This window comes from Juglans microcarpa x Juglans regia, chromosome 2S (assembly GCF_004785595.1).
Source record: "Juglans microcarpa x Juglans regia isolate MS1-56 chromosome 2S, Jm3101_v1.0, whole genome shotgun sequence".
Taxonomy (NCBI): Eukaryota; Viridiplantae; Streptophyta; class Magnoliopsida; order Fagales; family Juglandaceae; genus Juglans; species Juglans microcarpa x Juglans regia.
In genome coordinates, this window is record NC_054597.1 from 33,245,823 (window position 1) to 33,265,889 (window position 20,067).

Sequence of the window (20,067 nt, forward strand, 5' to 3'; positions counted from 1 at the left end):
TTTTTTTAAGGATGCATCCTAATAACTTGAATATCTTAATGGCTAGTTTGGTTACACAAAACAAAACAAAACTAGATCATCTCATCTTATTTCGTATAATCATTATAATTTTTATAAATTTTTACATAAAATATAATAAATAATCTAATTTTTTTAAATTTTAAAATAAAAATAATATTATAATAATATTTTATTTAATTTTCAATAAAATATCTGATCTCATTTTAATTGAATAATCAAACAGGCAAAGTTAAAACTCAATCTAACGTTACTCTTTGAGTTAAGCTAACACTTGATGGGTTTTGAGTTTACGCGCAACGGGCCGAGTCCTAAATGGCCCAGCCCGGTTCGAACATACATACCCGTAATTGAAGCAGAAACTTGGGTATAGTTTCGGAAATTCCGGAAACTCGACGCCCCCCACTCGTCTTTTCTTCCTTTCCCACCTTCCGTCATCGTGTGGAGACTCTTCACACAGACAGCACTCTCGGCTCGCCCTCTACTCCGAATTCTTTCGGTACGATCCCGCTTCCTCGATCTGAAACCCTCGGGCTTCGCGAAACTTACTACACTACACAATTAAATTTATATACAATGAAGATATAGCACGTACATCAGTACATGTATAAATGCGCTTGTGTTTACAAGTGTGTGTATGCATAGCTGAAGTGGCTATTGAGTTGTTTATTTGTTATTGTTTTTGCAGGAATGGCCAAAAACCTCGGGGGATTTCTGTTGCTGGTTTTGGCGATTTCGATCTGCGAGGCTGCGTCGATCTTTCAACCAATCTCAGATTCCCACCGATCTGCAGCCTTGGAGCTCTTCACGCCCGCTGATGGGTCTTTCGGAAGGTCAGGGAAACCCTAATAACGCCCCTCATTATAATAAATTCTGAACTTGTGTTCTTGGTTTTGGTGGTTTATGCTTGATGACAAAGGTATATAAATGTATAGAAGATGGAATTTGAGTCGTCTGTGAGGTGAACTTAATTAAGTAGTCCTGAAAATATAAGATTTGAAGGTCTTCTGTGTGTTGGTAATTTTCTGGTTAGTTTATTTGAAGCAAATCAAGCAATGGAGAGAAAATTAGATTTAAATCGCCTTGGGAGGTCAAAGGTAAATAAAGGTGTCTTGGGAGTGTATTAATAAGATGTAAAATTTGATTCTGGTGTCAGTATGAGGACGTGCCTTTTACAAAATGGCTGTGTACTTGAATGCTTACTGGATTAGAATCATTGTTGGCCTTCTAGTGAGCCTTTTGTTTCAGTTCTGGTAGCTTTGTTGCTTATGTGAATAACTGGAACTCGAATAATCTTAATGTAGCCTTTGTCCTATCTTTTTGTATATTAAGCATCTTAATTTAGCTAATTATTTTTGCTTTGGATTTGAATTTAATGATTTGAGTTTTGTGGAGATTAACTATTTGGGTTGTATTTTATGCTACCAGCTTAGAAGAGGCCTATGAGGCCTTAAGAACGTTTGAGATTCTTGGAATCCAAGGAAAGCCTGACATAAGCACCAGTTCTTGCCAATCTGTTTCTGAAACTCTCGGGTCATCATCTTCGACTACAAATGGTTTATTCCATGCTCTAAAAGTTAACCGCATATTGAAGTGTAAGATTGATGAGGAAATCTTCCAGGTATCCTGTGGCCCTTGCTCTGATGTGTCATTTGCAGTTTTTAAGTCATTGCTTTTGAGTAATGCGGCAATAACTCACTCCTCTGATTCTTAATTTCAATTTTCTTCTAAAGGGCATTGCTTCAAGACTTAAAGCTGTTGTCAATGATGGAAATTCATTGCTTGACTTCTACTACTCAATAGGAAGCTTGGTACTTGTCAAGGTAACAATTACATGTTTGTGCAGGATGTATTCTCCAGTTTTGATGTTCTGCGTAAGAATTTTTACTGAAAGGGCATTGTTACCCTTCAGAGGTTGTTGACTTTAAACTTGCATGCTCTTTAGCAGCTTGCATAATTTTGATCAATGATTCTAAGACAATTTGTTTATCTGATTTTTGGTGCAGGATCAAACTTCTGGAGTTGATGTACTTCTTGGTGATGCTAATGGAATATTCCGTTCCATTAAGGTTCATTTCTGTAGCACTTCTTCCTTTGCAGTAGTTCTAAGGCGGTCTAGGTACCATTGGGGATAACCCCTGGAACTTGCCATGTCAGACCAGGCAGAGCATCTGTTTCCAATATACTGGAAATGATCCTAGTCTCTCTCAAATTTCCATTCTTGATATCTTTTCTGTATCCCATATATAATAAAAAGACTTATCTTCTGAATGTTTGACCTTATGCCCCTTGCCATTGGCAGGCTTTGAGTCAGAGTGATGGAAGGTGGCGCTTCAGTTCAAATAATCCGGAGTCTAGTACCTATGCAGCTGGTAATGTCAGGAGCCATTTTACCATATGATGTTAGTTGTATAAACTTTGGTTTTATTACTGAGTTTAGGTCTTGGGCAAAATGGTTCTCAATGGTTGTATTTTGATCACTTAGGATTTGCTGAACTGGGTTACACTCACTACCTGTAATCACCATGCTTCTTTCAGGATTAGCCCTTGAAGCACTTGCGGGAGTTGTGTCGTTAGCATCTTCTGACATTGACCACTCATTGGTAATACTATATTTTCTGTTCTTTGTTTTGAGAGAAGCTTTTAATGTTTTATGGACCTAAAATATTGGTCTAGTATTGTGTTATTTATGTTGATCAAGGCCATCTTTAGTTCAGTTACCTCCCAGAGATGAGGGTTTGCATTTATAAGCGTCAAGCCCTATTTCCTGAATTTGTTTAGTTGCTACAGCTTTTGTAAATTTGAAAGACTTCTTTCTGATGAACTCGACATCTCACACACACACAAGAAATGTTTTAAATATATATCCATGAAACTTAAGGATGATATTTCACCAAAATCACATAATATGGTTGTTTAATGATTCGCACACACACACACATGTGATACCCCATATGATATAGATAAAGGTAGGTGGTGTATGCGATCCCACATTACTCGGGAAGGAGAAGTTTTTGCTCTTTATAAGGTCCAATGGGGCTTCAATTGCATCATTGACTAGTCATTTTGGAGTATAGGCTATGTGATTTGGGCTTTCGATTGGGACGTTACAAATGGTATTAGAACCTATCCCAACCAGAAATATGGGACTTGAGCCTTGCCATCTACAATGGACAGGCCCGAAGAGGACGTCGGGAATTTAAGGGGGTAGATTGTGATACCCCATATGATATGGATAAGGGTAGTTGGTGTATGAGATCCCACATTGCTTGGGAAATAGAAGTTCTTGCTCTTTATAAAGTTCCAATGGAGCTCCAATTGCATCATTGACTAGTCTTTTTGGAGTATAGGCCAAGTGGTTTGAGCCTTCCATTGGGACGTTACAAATGCATCCATATCATATGGGGTATCACAATCTACTCCCCTTAAATTCCCGACGTCCTCATCGGGCCTGTCCATTGTAGGTGGCACGGCTCAAGTCCCACATTTCTAGTTGGGAACCTGTCTCTAATACTATTTGTAACATTCCAATGGAAGGCCCAAATTACATGGCCTATACTCCAAAAGGACTAGTCAATGACACAATTGAAACCCATTAGAACCTTATAAAGAGCAAGAACTTCTCATTCCCAAACAATGTGAGATCCCATACACTACCTACCCTTATCCATATCATATGGGTATGACAACACAAGAAGTGTTTTAAACATATATCCATGAAACTTAAGGATGATATTTCACCAAAATCACATAATATGGTTGTTTAACGATTGCCTTTTAGGTCAGGTAGCTATAAGGCCATGCTTCTCATGTGTTCTTAACAAAATGTTAATATGGTTTGATTTTATTTAATTATTTGCAAGTATTACTTAAGTAGGCCAATATTAGGTAAGATCTTAATTACCCACCCTAGTGGGAGCTATTAGTTTCAATGAGAATTAGTATAAAGGTGATATTAAGGAGAATCTAATAGCCGTTTTAGGGTGAATTGTGCGATTGGTGGTAATACACTGCTTGCAGTGGCAATTTTTTAATTTGACCCCTCTCTATTTATTACCCACCCATGCCTTCTTACTCAGCCAGGCTGAGTTTGAATGACTTAATATGGCGATCAAGGCTGGAAAAATGTTATAAAATGAACTCTAATTTTCCAATATATATCTGTCCATTTTCTCATGCTATTAGTATTCTGATGAACTTATGCCACGCGTGTGCACACAAATGTATCAAATCATGCTTTATCTGTTCTTGTCTTTGTTAGTTTGTTGCTTCTAATACTGGTGTCATCTACCATTGTTTATACTTTGATATTCTATTTCTTACATGTGGTTACAATTGGCAGATTGTTACATTAAAGAATGATATAGTGAAGCTCTTTGACAGTCTTGAGAAATATGGTATGTGTAGCTCTGCCTTCGAAGTTCCTTTGTAATTTGATAATTCTACCCTTTTACCTTGATAATTTGCGACTCTATATTTATTGACTGTCATTACTTGCCTTACTGCTAGGACTTACTAATAATATCTTGTCTATAAGTTCTTACAGATTTTTTTGCATCTACGTAGTTATCCTACGATTGTGATTTGTTGATTAGGAAGTTGTTCTACACTTTGCTAGCCTAATTACTATTTTTTGGTTATCATTTTAGCTTCACCATGGCTGACTTTAGGTGATATGGGTCTGAATTAGGAATCTTATTTGTGAACTACTGCTTTCCCAATTGAGATAGGATTTTTTTATTTTATTTTAATATTTTTTAGTTAGATGTGCATGCAGTGAATTTTGCTACATATGTGCTATAACCCCAAAAAAAATAGTCAGTTTTAAGCTTCCCTAGAATCATTTATAAATCCTAATTTCACCTCTTAAGCATTCAATATGCGACTTAGCACTCATGGCCACCTTTAACTTACCCACTTTATATAAGTTATCTAATGGTTGACCTTACTAGGTTGCTCTAATACCGGAACTTAGGAAAAGCACTAGCCACACCTGTGCTATCATTCAAAAAAGACTAGTCAATCTGAAGCTTTCCTATTATCGCTTATAAGGTCCAGTTCCACCTAGTAAGTAACCAATGCGAGACTTGCACTCATGACTAACTTTTAGCTTACCCACTCTAGTAAGTTATTCCTTTTTCATGTTACAATTTTAAACTGAGAAGTGGTTTTAAAATTGCAAATTGTGTTGTTACAATTTTAAACCTCCACTCAGTTTTTAGGGGGTAGAAGTGTCGTTTGTGTTAGATTGCATTAGCGATAGGGATAGGATCTTAATAAAAAATAATTTCCATAAATGTGAGTGGTGCTATATTGTGGATGAGCTGACTTACCATTAAAAACCGTGGATGGGCTTGTGGACTTGTGCAACGCCTATTTCATTCTCATTAATAAAGTTATTTTTACCCATAAAAAGAATAACCGTGGATGGGCTCACTTGAATTCATTAGTAAATTGCATGGTAATAAGGTTTCATTGCCCTAACCTGCCCATATCATGGTAGACCATAGACCATAACTCCCATTGAAAGCTTCAATGGGTGCTATGTTTTAGGCTGTAAATGTTATGACTAAAGGAATGGTTGCCCACCCCGCTCTCCCTTGTCGTTCTTTTTTTTTTTTTTTTTTTTTTTTTTGGGGGGGGGGTATATTACAGAATAAGGGCGACTGTTGGAAACAAATTGTGATACTCCATTCTAATAAGTGATAAGGGTAAGTGGTATATGGGATTCCATTTTGCTTGTAAATGAGAAGTTCTTGTTCTTTATAATGTTCCAATGAGGCTCCAATTGTATCATTGACTAGTCCTCTTAGAGTATAGGTCATGTGGCTTGGGCCTTCCATTAGGGCATTACAAATGGTATCAGAGCCTATCCTAACCAGAATTGTAGGACTTGAGCCATGCCACCTACGACGGATTGGCCGACGAGGATGTCGGGAATATAAGGGAGGGAGATTGTGATACCCCATTATGAGAAGTGTTAAGGGTAGGTAGTATATGAGATCTCACATTGCTTGGGAATGAGAAGTTCTTGCTCTTTATAATGTTCCAATGGGGCTCCAATTGTATCAGTGATTAATCCATTTGGAGTATAGGCCATGTGGCTTGGGCGTTACACAAATTTAGTTGTGATGGTTGGTCATGCGGATGGTTTTACAATGCTGAAAACCGCACTGGCTGAATTAGAGAAGAAAAGGTCAATATTGGGAGAGGTCCCCATTAAGATGATACAAATGGATGAAGGGTAGCAATATGACCTGTTCTTTAGAAGTGCTAATAATCAAGTGTATCTCGGAGTTGTTTGAACATTGTCTTTATTTGCCGAGTTCAAATGTGAATGTGGGACAGGAGTGACCTTTTTTGGTTGGGTGAAGAGAGAGTTTGCATCGTTACATCTTGCAGCTCCCAAAAGGAGGGAGACTCTGCTTATGGTAACTTGTTGCTGAGCATCATCTTGGATAGTGAGTATGGTTCATAGAGTTGTTAATGACTTTTCTCCTAAAAAATGTACACACAATTCTTAACTTTGTTATATGGAAAAAGTGGCCTAAAGTTGGTAGGTTGCACCTTTTGAGTATGATTTTCCATAGTATGATGTGCTTGCATTCTTGACCTGTCTTTGCCTGCTCTTAGTAAATCGTCAACTTATTGGCATGGTTATTGATATGGATAGAATCGTATTTCATGTATGCATTTGCTATGTGTTCCACTTTTATAATTGACTTGATGTTAAGTTGGTAATCTACGAAACACGATGAGTCCTAAATTTTGGATCTTTTGAATTCAACTGTTGTCACTATTCATTCTCATTTCTACCTCATTTAATAGTGCACTTAATTGACTGGATCACTTGTCTGTAGATGATGGATCCTTTTACTTTGATGAGAAACTTGTTGATGCACATGAGCATCAAGGTCCTCTTTCAACTACCTCCTCAGTTGTCCGAGGGTTGACAGCATTTGCATCTGTGATTTCAGGAAGTATAAATGTTAGTGAGCATGTTCTTATTTTGCAGGCTTTGTTGTCCTAAACTCCTGTTAGACTATTTGGTGATGCTTCACTTTTGATTTTGCAGCTTCCAGGCGACAAAATATTGGGTTTGGCCAAATTCTTCCTTGGAATAGGAATTCCTGGCAATTCCAAGGACTTCTTCAACCAAATAGACTCGTTAGCTTGCCTGGAAAGCAATAGGCAAGAGCTTGCTTGGAAAGCACTTATAGTTTATTATTTCTTGCCCTTTTTGCATATCATATTTATATGATATTATTGCATTTTTTTCTAAGTGAGGGTTTTATGCTATAGCTGTTTAACTAAAACTGATCTTTGAGAATATGGTGTGATGTCTAAACATGTACATGCGCATTTTATAATCTTTTATGTTTTTGAGTTTATAATTTTCCTTCATTGCTCGTTGGTTGGGAAATGATTGTTTCTGGAGTTTTACAACATATAGTTTGAAATATGTGCCGGACCTTTACAGATTAGTTTACTTCTTTTTTTCCTTTGACCAGAAAGTTACAAAGTGGTTTTTTACCTAAGACCAATGTTTTATTTTTCTTTTGCTGGTGCAGGGTTCATGTCCCACTGATTTTATCACTTCCAGCTACCGTACTTTCATTGACCAAGAAAGACCATCTGAAGGTATGCCATTTTATCGAAATTCTTACAAATTTTAGCAAATGAGAATTGCCTTTCAATTTGAATACATGGTTTTCAATTATTTGGCTGATGCTTAGGTATCATGCTGTCTATTTTTTGCCATTTTCTCTGTATGCTGATTTGAAAATTTCGAGCACAATGATGGTACCCTATAAGCACAAAGGATATAGTTGAATATTTAGAGCAAGCCTGACCCCTTCACCCTCACTCCCCCCCTTTTCTTGATTTTTCTTATAATATCATTGTCAATATTAATCAAGTCTTCAAAACTCCTCTCTTGACTTTATTAAGTTTTGTCCTAGTTGTTGGGCATAAAACTTTAGAATAAATTATCTGCACAAATTTTGTGGGATGGAAAATGACTTACCTGCACATATGAATCAGTGTGAAATCACCTTCATGTGGATATTAATTGCATGTTTGTCACGTTTCATTCGGCCTGCGTCTGTTGATGTCTGTACAAATTGGTGTATCTGTGTGCATCTCTCATCACCCTTGCATCTAACTTTGTTTACTGTGTTCCAATTTGCCATTACAGCTTTAAGGGGCTACTGTCTGGTCTTTTGGTTTATAGAGCTCTTACGTTAAACTTAAAAATATGCTATTTGTGCTTTATAAAATTTGATCAGGTCAAAGTAAATACTGTGCTTGGATCAAGTGCGCCTCCCCTGGCAGTGAAGCTCGTGCGAGCATTCATTTCTGGTTCAAAGGATTCTTCTGTAATTGAGACCCAGGTAAGTAATGACTTTTTTTTTTGGCGTTTTGTTGGGTTATTATTGCTCTCTTACCCAAGCGTTCATAGCGGTTTAATATTTATCAAAAAAAATTATTGCTCTCTTACCTGCATTTGTGTGCTTTAGATATCATCTGAGATTTTTTGTAATGAATATCATCTGATTTTTCTAACTTGGATTTATGCTTTGTTATGTGCGATAATAACATAGGAACTCAAGTTTGACCCAGAAAATGCAGTACATTTCTTAGATGTTTTGCCCAAGAGTATTGATGTTGGAACTTACGTATTTGTTTTTGAGGTAACCTTTCTGCTTTTGGGTTCTAAATACGATCAAGAGTTAACCACAACTGATTTTCAATTCACACATGTTGAACTAAACATTTTTGTAGATTGTGCTTCGTGATTCTGTGGACAAAGAAGTTTACACGACCGGTGGACAAACTCAAGTACCAATATTTGTTACTGGAATTATCAAAATTGACAATGCAGAAATTGCAGTGCTTGATAGTGATCTTGGCAGCATAGAAACCCAGAAGAAGTATGTCATTGCCTTTTATGTTATTATGCAGGAGATAACTGATGATTAGTGACTTGTTTGTTGGATTCATGTCTTCATAAGGTTTATCCAGAGTCCAGACTTGCCTTTTCATGTTACTTTGATATATCGTGCTTTATCCCTCTACATTTATGTTTTTTTTATTGTCTTTTTTTCACCTTCCAGAATAGGTGTCTCTCTTGTATGCCCACTGTGTACTTGAGTTGTGCCTTTTGTGTTATAAATAAAGATTTATTACTTAAAGAAAATCATGAGTTTTGCTTCATGCATATAACTTTCTTGGTGTATTTTTTATACCTTGGGTCCTTTCAGGCTTGATCTGGCCAGGGAAAATGCCGTATTATTATCTGCAAATCACCTCCAAAAACTAAGACTATCCTTTCAATTGACCACTCCTCATGGGAAGTTCTTTAAGCCACATCAGGTGCTTTTGTTTTTCCCTGTCTGCCTCTTGAATGAATTTTTTCCAGTATTTAGTTGGTTGAGAAGTTCGTTTGCCTGCAGGTATTTCTCAAGTTGAGACATGAGACCAAGGTTGAGCACATCTTTGTGGTGGGAAACTCTGGCAAGCAGTTCGAGATAATTCTAGTTAAGTTTCTTGGATTACCTGTTTAATTCCAGCATGTTTATAGCTGATTTTAGGAAACCCCACACACAAGTGCACTTCTTCCATGTGATGATATCTGGAATAGATAAAAGGTGTTGGGTGTATGTCCTCGAAGCATTATGGGCTGCGGCAGTGGTGGACCATGCTAAAAGGTGTGGTCTGTATATTATTTTCTTGCTCGCCCATATGTCTGGCTATTGTGTGCAATATGACTTGACCTTTTTACCCTTTTTGGCCAAAAAAAACTATTCATTGTCTAAGTTATCAGGCCTTCTGTTGGAAACTCAAGTTGTTAGAGATGCTCTGGCTAAATTCTTGAAGATAATGTAGTAGATATGCATATTCATGCGCATGGAATTCCCATATCATGCTGATACACTTAAAATTTAAATATGGAGTATGCATTTCTGACATGGTTCTACACTTGAAAGGAAGCCTTGCTATGCATTACAGCATTAATTATTAAATATGACATAGTTATGTAACGTTTGCTTGGAAAAATTTTTGTCTTTAAGGATCGCCATACTGGCTCTTTTTGGTTCTAGGACACTGAAAAGCATATGCCTAATCACAGTAGGGACTTAATCAGGAATCCATTGACCATGGTTCTAGATTATTGTCCAAGTGTTTCTCTTGGACTAAAACATATGTTCAGATTTAAAACTTTGTTTCAAATTGCATTTAGATACCTCCAGCATCCAGTAGCAAGCTTATTAATTAATGAATCACTTATCCAATTACCCATGATTTGGAAAATTAGGATTCTTTGCTTTACTCATCTTTGGCAATTTATTTTGCAGGATTTTCTTGGACTAGTTGAGAAGTTTTTCTATCTTTCTGGCAGATATGACATCCAGTTAACTGTTGGTGATGCTATCATGGTGAGCATTGCTTTTCATGCCAAGTTTGTTCGCTCTAAGTACATCACTGACAGAGTAAGCAAATTTGTTGAACTCTTTTCCAGGAGAACTCTGTTTTACGGGCTGTTGGCCATGTCGAACTTGATCTACCTGAAGCACCTGAGAAGGCACCCCGACCTCCTGCACCTCCTGTTGATCCTTACTCACGATATGGGCCCAAAGCAGAGATAACCCACATCTTCAGGACTCCAGAAAAGCGTCCACCCAGGGAACTCTCTCTAGCTTTTTTGGGTCTTACCCTCTTGCCATTTGTTGGATTTTTTATTGGGGTGAGTTTTGCATTAAGAATTCTCTTCTCAGTATATTATTTTATCTGAAATACCATGTGCTCAGAACTATTGTTGGCCTCTTCATGTTTGACAACACCTTGAGCCCTAGAGGGGGCAACACCATCATATGTATGGAAATTGTGCCTTAACTGGTGGCTGAGATCTTGTTACTTAGATGTAACAAGTTTTATACAAAGAAAAACATGGTAATTCACTTTTAAGCACCAAATCTGTACTTAAATAATCTTCTTTCAACCGGTTTTGTTATTTTCTAGCTGAGAGTTTTTGGTTCGTGACCTATTGTTCTAATGGCATTTATGGACTGTCATATATTTTCCAGACATTCTCACTTGTAAAGGTGAATCACAATGACACTGGAATATTAAGGCACTAGTGTTCACTGGCTGATAGTATGACTGCCACTTTTTTCCCCGTGTGATAATTTTGACCATTTTAGAGTTCCTAATAGTCTTCTTGGACACTAAGTGATGGAAGTTAACCCGGCTTTGATGTCTTCAACAGCTATTACGCTTCAGGGTGAATCTGAAAAACTTTCCCACTTCAGCAGTACCTGCCACGTTTGCCATCCTTTTCCATATTGGCATTGCAGCAGTTCTTTTGTTATGTGTGCTTTTCTGGTTGAAGGTATGTCTTTTACTTTGTGCTTTCATCTGCCCTTTTTGGACTTCTCCCTCCAGCTAGCTAGCTTCTATTAATTCCACCCAGTGATTTTGATGGCCTTAGTTTAATACGTGGGCACCCCTTCAGAATCATTGGATAGAAGTCTTATCCTCAATTCGTGAATGCTTAAATTTGAATACATTCTGAGACTGTTAATTAGGTTTAATGTTCTTTCTTCAAAGGGGCTCCAAAATAAAGAGACAGTTAACCACATTGATTTGTTCTTCGTATGTGTTTGTGTTTAATTGTGCTTATTTCATGTACAGTTGGATCTATTTACAACATTGAAGACTCTTGGCTTCTTGGAGCTTTCTTGATGTTTGTGGGACATAGAATCCTTTCCCATCTTGCCTCTACATCGGCCAAATTGAAATCTGCCTGAAAGAGATTCCCCCACCACGCGGGGGAGATCAAACGAGAATGAGGAATTTTACGAGAAACAGTGGATGGGTCTTCAAATCCAATTTTGTAGGACCTTTTCGGGTAAATTATGTTTTATATGTGCCTTGAATTTTAGTAAACGTGATAATGACATTTGAAAACTCGGAAGCATCTTGATGTGTTTATTTTTTCCTTTCAGTGGCAGCAATTTAGGTACATTTGCAGAGTAACAGAGCTATCTGTTGAAATTTAGACACTCATTTCATTGTCTTCTATTGCTATTTCGCTCTCATTCTCCACTGGTGGCACCGCCACTAACATTCTTGCCAACATCTACACTACCAATTCCCCCATTACGACACGTGCTCCTATTTTCACAAAGACCATTACTGGCGCCGGTGTTGCTTGGTCTTGGATGGAGAGAACACTGAATAGCGTCAATATTTTGGACACAGACTGGGTTTTCTATTCTACGACGGCATTTGATATGTTCTGTTTACAACTTTGTTCGATAGACTAATGCAGTTGTCAGATCTAACAAAATTTTACAGCTTTTATCATAATAGATTAGTAAACTGATGCGGGTTGTTTGGGTTATCCAGTTATGCCTTAAAAAGATGCTAAAACTATCGTCGATTGTTAGAAATCACGCTTAATGCAGCTTACTTTTTTTATTATCATGCAAAACAGATATGTTAACAGAAAAAGTTACTTAGATGACAATAAATTTTGAAAAATTATTAGGTTCTATTAATGTAGCAGTCATCCAATCACAACCCAATATGTAATTCAAAATGCTGGTGCGAGCATCAATTTTAGCTGATAACACTCCATGACAGGATGAGTACCGCATGTCCTTAATATATGAATACCTAATTACTCAATTGGATGAATCACTAGAATTGCAACGAACAAAGGAGCTTTTAACACAACCATCCTCCCTCATCCCTCACTATAAGGGAACTCAAATGTCTGGAAGTTTGTTATCTAACATCACTAAACATTTTAAGTTGATGACAAGGTTGCAGAGAAACTACATCAACATATTTCAACTACCCAAAAACTAAATCATAGCAAACTGGAACATTTTTTTCATGCAAGAAGCTTCAAATTCAGATCGAATCCAAAACAGGACAGTATATCAGCTGAATCAATACTTTTGAGGTGGCTGCTGGATTGGCAACAATCCAAAACGCTTCTTCAGAAGAACTCTTTGCCTTGAGTATTTGTCATCAGGGGAGAAACGGGCTGCAACCAAAAAGTGGAGATAGAACTCGATTAATGGAAAATATTTTTTTTATAAGTAGAGCTTGATTAATGGCAATTATGATGAAAAAGGTTGCATAAAGTAATAGACTAGGGGGACGAGATGCATGCTTTTTCCCCGTCAAATGCCTACAGAACACTCTATCTGCTCTACCATTCACTTTGTTGAACCTTACCGAAAGCTTTTTTACAAGCACCTACCACCCATGCTGCTGTTGAGGCTTCCAAAGCATAATTTGGTGTCGTTCTCTTCCCTTAGAAGTTAGAACTGGTACAAAGTTAGAAAGGTCTTAATAGTCTCCTTTCTTTTCTTTTTCTTTTTTTCCCTCTTCTATTGTAACACCCTAAGGGATGCCCAAGCCAAGTCTGGGCCAATACTCCAACAGAACTAGTCAGTAGTACAATTTTGGCCCTTTGGAATCATTATAAAAAATGAGAATTTCTCCCTCCCAAGTAATGTGGAGACCCATTCACCACCTATACCACTCAATATGGGGGTATCACAGTCCCCAACCCTTAAATTCTAGGTGGCACAGCTCAAATCCCACATTTTTGGTTGAGATTGACTCTGATACCATTTATAACACCCTAAGAGAGGCCCAACCAACATTTGGGCCTATACTCCAAAAGACTGGTCAATGGTACAATTAGAACCTTTTGAGATAACTATAAAGAGCAAGAACTCTCCCTCCCAATCATTACGGGATCTCATTCACCTCCTATGCCACTCAATGTGGCGTATCTTATTTATCCCGACAAATTCTATGTGACAGCTAGGTCAAAGAAATAGAACTATCACTACACTAAAAACACTACGTGCCATAGCCCAATATAATGAGGTTTTCAATATAAAAGGAAGTATGACATTGAAGCAAATAAACAGCACACAAAGGTCGACTCCTCAAAGCACCAGCCTTCATACCCTCCAGATACGTCATATAAAAATATGCAACAATACGATGCAAGTAGAAAGTAAAGAGATGGCATGATACGCACATGGACTCAACTGGCATTGTGATTTTGGTAGATAGAAAGGATGAAAGTTAGATGAAATGCACAAATGGTACCAGAATCTATGCAACAAACCCCAAAAAAATGATTCAGTGCATCTGTTTGATTCAGTTGGGGACATTAACTACAACAAGTAGGCTGATCAAGATAACACAGCAAGATAATTCCAGGCAATTGACTTGAACAATAGTTGCATCTGTTGTTTTACAAACATGTCTGAAAAGAGCCACTAGCAGTCTACACCATGACTTTCCAGAGCTTCACTAATCAATTATTTATTTACATATTGACCTCTATACATCTATCTGCAGTCTCCTATCACAATGTTAGTGACCAGGCAAAGCAAGAGTGGCCCAATTTACTTTCGAATAACATTTCCACACAAATGCCCCATACTAGTCAGAAAGAACGAGAAAGAGAGCACAGTTAATGTAATGTCCATACTATATTACCTGGATGAGCAGATTGTGTGGCCAGTCCCAGTGGCGATTCTTTCTACATGAAGCAAAGAACATGAAAGTCAACACAATAGAGCAGAGTAGGACAAAAGGTATTAAATATTAAAAACTAAACAATGATGTTGATATATAGGGAAAGTCACATAAATCCAGAAACAAAATATCACGCCCTTGAGAAATACAAAGTTACAATTTTGCATATGATGTTCAGGATGTGTTTCAGATAGCCATGCCACAAGATCAGCCACTGAATACATTCTGTAAATAATTTACGTGCAGCAGCCACATGTGCTCAATAATTTTTACAACCATTCTCAAAGGTCAACCAGCATATTGATCACCAGAAATACATTTAGTTCTTACAAGCATAAGGCGGAAAATCAAAGTAGATGGAAAGTTTTTGGTTGGTCAGTGCAAAGATTAACCCTCACAGGTGTAAAATGGCAGCTTACCCCTCTAAAGAGGTACAAGCCATTTTATTAGAGCACTCTCTCCCCTCTCCCCACACCCAAATCTTATGACTAGGCTTATTGACTATTGTAGAGCAGCCTTGTAGCACCCACTCTCCTGTCAACGCTGCCGCTTCACCTATGCAACCCCCTACCATCTCCCACTGCTCCCCTTACACATGCCCATGTTTTTGTTATCCCTTTGTCCTATTGAAAGCAACCCTTGCCATGAAATTTGACTTTGACTCCAACTCAAGCCTCCGCCTTCTTGCACTTCTCTGGCTCCAATGTTCCATCGAGTACCACCTCACTTAATCTCAATTCATTCCTCACAAGCTGAGTCAAACTCAGAAATTTAAAAAAAAAAAAAAAAAAAAAAAAAAAAAAAAAAAACTACTGTAACAGAAATTTTGAGTTGGAATAGTCTGTAAATAATTTACAAGCCAACAAAACGCCTAAAAGTATTTATGGACAAATTTTAAATCTCCACCAGAAAGTGTGAAATAATTGATTTTCTTTAAAAACATTTTCTTCTGAAATTGTTTTCCTATTTTCCTCATTGCACGTACAAAAAAACAGCACAAATTAAAATCTCCTGAAGTGGGCAATGTCAACTAACTTAGGTGCAAAATTAAGCACCCACAAGCTTATACGGACCAAGTTTTATACATTCAAAGCTTAAACAACTCCAAACGATGAAAAGCATGGATGTCCTATTACCAGCGAGTGGCGGGATCAATCGGAATGACGTACCTTAGTGGTATAAACTTTGTCACCATTCTCGTTTATATAGAACTGGAGATACATTTTCGCTTATCGCTCAATCCACTGAAATAAAAGATCAATATAAAGAATATATCTTTTTTGATAAGTAATATAAAGAGTATATCTAACAACAGATTTACACCACACACCAAAAAAAGCAAGCTTCAAACTAAAGACCAAAAAAAGCAAGCTTCAAACTAAAGACCCAAAAAAAAAAAGGTCTAGACTCCAAACTTGTACGTAAAAATGAAACAATCAAACACCTAAAAACAAATAAAAACCCACACAGAACATTAAAGGAAAAAAAAGGGACTCAGCAACATCACCTGTTTAGCCTGAGTCAGGGGTGTAACCAGTCCGGTCCAGTCCAGTTTTAGACAAAATTTAGGACCAAACTGGTATATACTGGTTTTGCATTTTCAAAAACCGATTACGCATAAGTTACCCCCCTAAACCGGTACATCTGGTTTTACTGGTCCGGTTCGGTCAGATTTTCCGGTTTTGATAAAATGCAAATTTGTAAAAAAAATCTATTTATATAAATTAATTTATTTATTTATTAAAAAAAACTGCTTTTAAAAAATCTGTTTTATACTTTTATTCCAAAATCTGTTACTATTATAAAAATCTGCTTTACTAAAAAAAATCTGCTTTACTAAAATCTGTTTCATTTGAAGGATCCATCTGTAGTAATAAAAATAAAATTAATACAAGCAGCTATAACAAATAACAACTAACAAGATCAGCTTCATAGCTTTTATTAAAACTGATTTTCGGGTTAATAAAATCTGCTATAACTATTAACATAACTTATTATATGTAATCAAGGTTTTTACAAATTGATGGGAATTTATATGGCAGAAAATAAAAGGTGCAAGCCAGCCTTTTGGTGCAATCAGAATGCACATTCTCCAAACATAGAGTTCAACCTCCGAATTTTCTTGCCCTAACACCTCTTGACATGTTTTTAATCAGGATACCTTCTCTTTAAACAATCAGCTAACCTTTACCATCCTCCACTTTCACTTACTTCACCTACTATATATATATATATATGAACTCTCAAAAATAAAAATATAACAGCATTTTTAATTTTTTTTATGTTCATCAAAACAATACTGAACAGATCATCATGCATTAATCTCTAAAGGGAATTCACGAGTATAGCAATGATAATAGCAGATGATGATCATATATAGCAATGTTGATGGGAAGCTCAATTACTACTTCCATACACACACCACCGTGGTGTGTGTGTGAAAAACCAATTAAAAACAGAGAAACATGCAATTATATATTGAGAGTCTCCTTATTAGCAGTAAAGGCAGAGACGTAGCTAGCTGGGTCCTAGATCTTGGCTTTGGCTTTGAATCAAAGCAGAAGCCACAAACTAATCCATGTTGATCTACGAAAGCTTTTATTTTGTTTTTATTTTTACTGCCACGGTACTGATCTTTAAAAGGATTGCTCTTTACAATTTAAAGGTGTTCATAAACAGATCAAAGTTGGGGTAGTTTAAAATGAAAGAAGGTTCATGCATCTTCCATGAAATTGATCGATGATGGTGAGTCTGGTGACTAATCAGAATTTAACATCAATGTGTGTGTATGGTAACAATATGGGATAAACATTTTACTAAACTTGCAGAATCTACTAACATAAATTAAAGGAAAGAATCTTTGACATTCTCATGTTCTTACAGGCACGGCGAGATGGGAGGTGCAACGGCGAGATGTGCAACGGCGTGAGACAGAGACAAGAGGACAGAGAGGCAGAGGCCAGAGAGTGAGGCAGAGAGTGAGGAAGAGAGGGGCTCGGGTGACGAATGAGGATTCAGGAAGAGAGGGGCTAGGGTTTATTCGTTGGAGTCTTGGAGAGGAAACGGCGCCGTTTCCTGAGGGTTTGCGATTTTTTTTTTTTTTAACTGATCATTAAAAAAATTTTCTGATTGTTTGGGAAATTGATCATTATAAATATTTGTAATACATTTAATACTATTAGTATATAGTAAATTAGTATACTAATACATTAATGTATTTATCAAAATTATTACTAATACTTGATGCCAAACCCTCATGTTCAATCTCTCATCGAACTCAAGAGTTGGGCCAATACAGAATCGCTTTGCAGCGTTGGAATCATACCAACAATTCGAAAACCTCGAATGGGCAACAACAACAGCTGCCTTCGTCCTTTTCATTATTTTCTTAAATATCAAATCACAATACAATCTTCCAATCCTAACTAGGAAAGAAAAAAAAACTAGGAAATTTAAATTAAGAAAGAAATAGACTCGGACGAAATAACAAAATTGGCCAAACAACAGAATCCGAATAATTAGACTTCTAAAAAACGTGAACTTCCAAAACTCCTTTGCAACTCCGTTGATTACGGATTTAAATTATCATCCACTTCCGGATTTGTCTCTGCGTCAATATTCGCATCTATATTTCCCTCCTGATTTGCATCAATATTGTAGTGGTAATATATTATAACTCTTACTAATACTCTTGAAATTATTAGTAAACTCTTATACTAGTACTATATATTATAGTGTTACTACTACATATAGTGATATTAATACTATAAGTCAATATATAGACTATATAGTTATATTTTAAAGAATATAATAATACATTGATGCTAAATATATACAATACTACTATATACCACCGGCTCTTAACCCCGCCGTGGCCTCGCGATTGATGTGGCAGTTGCCACGTCAGCCAATAATATTGAAAAAGAAAAAAAAAACAGAAACATTACGCGGGATGGAGGGAATTGTTTTCATTTTGAAGAAACCAAAGCAGAGCTGCGGTCTTCGATCCCTCCCACGGTCTTCTCTTGCGGTCTTCTCTTCTAGAATTTAAGTCTATTCTTTCATCTGCATTTCTGGGTAAGAGGTCTTCAATCTGCTTGTTGTTTGTTGGGTTTTAGTTTTCTCTGGGTTGAGGTCTTCATCCGCCATTCTCTCTAGGTTGCTCTTTTCTTTTTTGTTTGTATGTGAAAACTGGCTTTGTTTGTATGATGATGAGGTCTAGTACTGTAGGTACGGTTTCAGATTGAAAGAAATCTAGTGTGAAAATGGTAGCAAAGAAAGGAGAAAAAGAGAGGCATATGGCAGAGAGGAAATGGATGAGGTATTGAGATTTGACGGTTGAGATTGAAAAAAAAAACTTGTTGAATATGGAGAACAGGGCCTCTGTAAATTGTATTTGGTGCACTTGTTGGTTCCAGTCAATCTCTTTTATTATTACCAAATTTTTTGTCAAATGACCATGGACTCTCTCTTATAACCCCAATTTTTTCCTGTTATGGTGAGCCTGATTTTTCTTCTTATATATGACTTTTGTTGTACTTACTAATTTTGACTCAAAAAATGAAAAGATCAAATAAATGAACAAAATTTGTTAGACAAAGGGAAATGACAATTATGCATATGTTCTGTCGAAATTTATGATATTGAATTTAAAGTTGTTTTTGTATGGCTTTTTAAATTAATATAATATATATATATATGATTTCCAATGGAAGAAATTTGCAGTGATTGCTTGATTAGGCAATTAAATGAAATTTCCAAGCCCATGAACATTGAAGAAGTTTTGTTTGTGGCGAAATTAGAAAAAGAAAATTTATGTTCATCTTGAGAGTTTTAATTTAGTAGTTGATGTGTACATTTTGCCCTATTAACATACAGGTCAACCAAGTATCATATGTCAGAATCTAGGTACTAAATAAATGAGAAATGCTAGTTACTTACAGATTATATGCTTGCACTATTTCATTTCAAAATAGAATTACAATCCATATGCCAGCAGCTTCAAGCTTATGCTATGGCTCTCTGTTCTTGCAACTTCCAATGCACCTAAATGAAATTTGAAGTGATTGCTTGATTAGGCAATTAAATGAAATTTCCAAGCCCATGAACATTGAAGAAGCTTTGTTTGTGGCGAAATTAGAAAAAGAAAATTTATGTTCATCTTGAGAGTTTTAATTTAGTAGTTGATGTGTACATTTTGCCCTATTAACATACAGGTCAACCAAGTATCATATGTCAGGATCTAGGTACTAAATAAATGAGAAATGCTAGTTACTTACAGATTATATGCCTACACTATTTCATTTCAAAATAGAATTACAATCCATATGCCAGCAGCTTCAAGCTTATGCTATGGCTCTCTGTTCTTGCAACTTCCAATGCACCTATGAATTGTTTATAGGGTGTACACTTCTTTTTCTTTCTTGCTTGTTTTCATGGAATCTTTTTCTTTTTTGCTTGTTTTCATGGAAT

The 20,067-nt window shown here is 36.6% G+C and overlaps 2 protein-coding genes across 4 annotated transcripts; one reads left to right on the forward strand and one right to left on the reverse strand.

Moving 5' to 3' along the window:
* Positions 1 to 354: 354 nt before the first annotated feature.
* LOC121252547 (dolichyl-diphosphooligosaccharide--protein glycosyltransferase subunit 2-like) lies at positions 355 to 11,982 on the forward strand. Its single transcript, XM_041152247.1, is given in 21 exon segments — positions 355 to 517; positions 707 to 851; positions 1,447 to 1,639; positions 1,752 to 1,841; positions 2,025 to 2,087; positions 2,321 to 2,390; positions 2,557 to 2,621; positions 4,361 to 4,415; positions 6,879 to 7,006; positions 7,094 to 7,209; positions 7,590 to 7,659; positions 8,307 to 8,411; positions 8,622 to 8,711; positions 8,803 to 8,951; positions 9,282 to 9,393; positions 9,474 to 9,557; positions 10,377 to 10,457; positions 10,541 to 10,765; positions 11,288 to 11,410; positions 11,713 to 11,740; positions 11,743 to 11,982. Coding segments are annotated over 20 exon segments (2,076 nt in total). The 5' UTR covers positions 355 to 517; positions 707 to 708; the 3' UTR covers positions 11,829 to 11,982.
* A 630-nt stretch (positions 11,983 to 12,612) lies between these two features.
* On the reverse strand, positions 12,613 to 17,685 carry LOC121253125 (H/ACA ribonucleoprotein complex subunit 3-like protein). Of its 3 annotated transcripts, XM_041153050.1 has the most exons (6): positions 17,658 to 17,685; positions 17,477 to 17,500; positions 15,765 to 15,839; positions 14,557 to 14,599; positions 12,916 to 13,075; positions 12,613 to 12,869 (listed from the first exon to the last, which is right to left on the reverse strand). In XM_041153050.1, the coding sequence occupies exons 3-5, from the start codon at positions 15,816 to 15,818 to the stop codon at positions 12,978 to 12,980; spliced, it is 195 nt and encodes a 64-aa protein (XP_041008984.1). In that variant the 5' UTR covers positions 15,819 to 15,839; positions 17,477 to 17,500; positions 17,658 to 17,685; the 3' UTR covers positions 12,613 to 12,869; positions 12,916 to 12,977. The 3 variants fall into 3 exon arrangements, with proteins under 3 accessions (XP_041008984.1, XP_041008985.1, XP_041008983.1); XM_041153051.1 differs by lacking the exon at positions 17,658 to 17,685 and having other exon boundaries at positions 17,435 to 17,604; XM_041153049.1 differs by lacking the exon at positions 17,658 to 17,685 and having other exon boundaries at positions 17,477 to 17,591.
* Between the last annotated feature and the right edge of the window lie 2,382 nt (positions 17,686 to 20,067).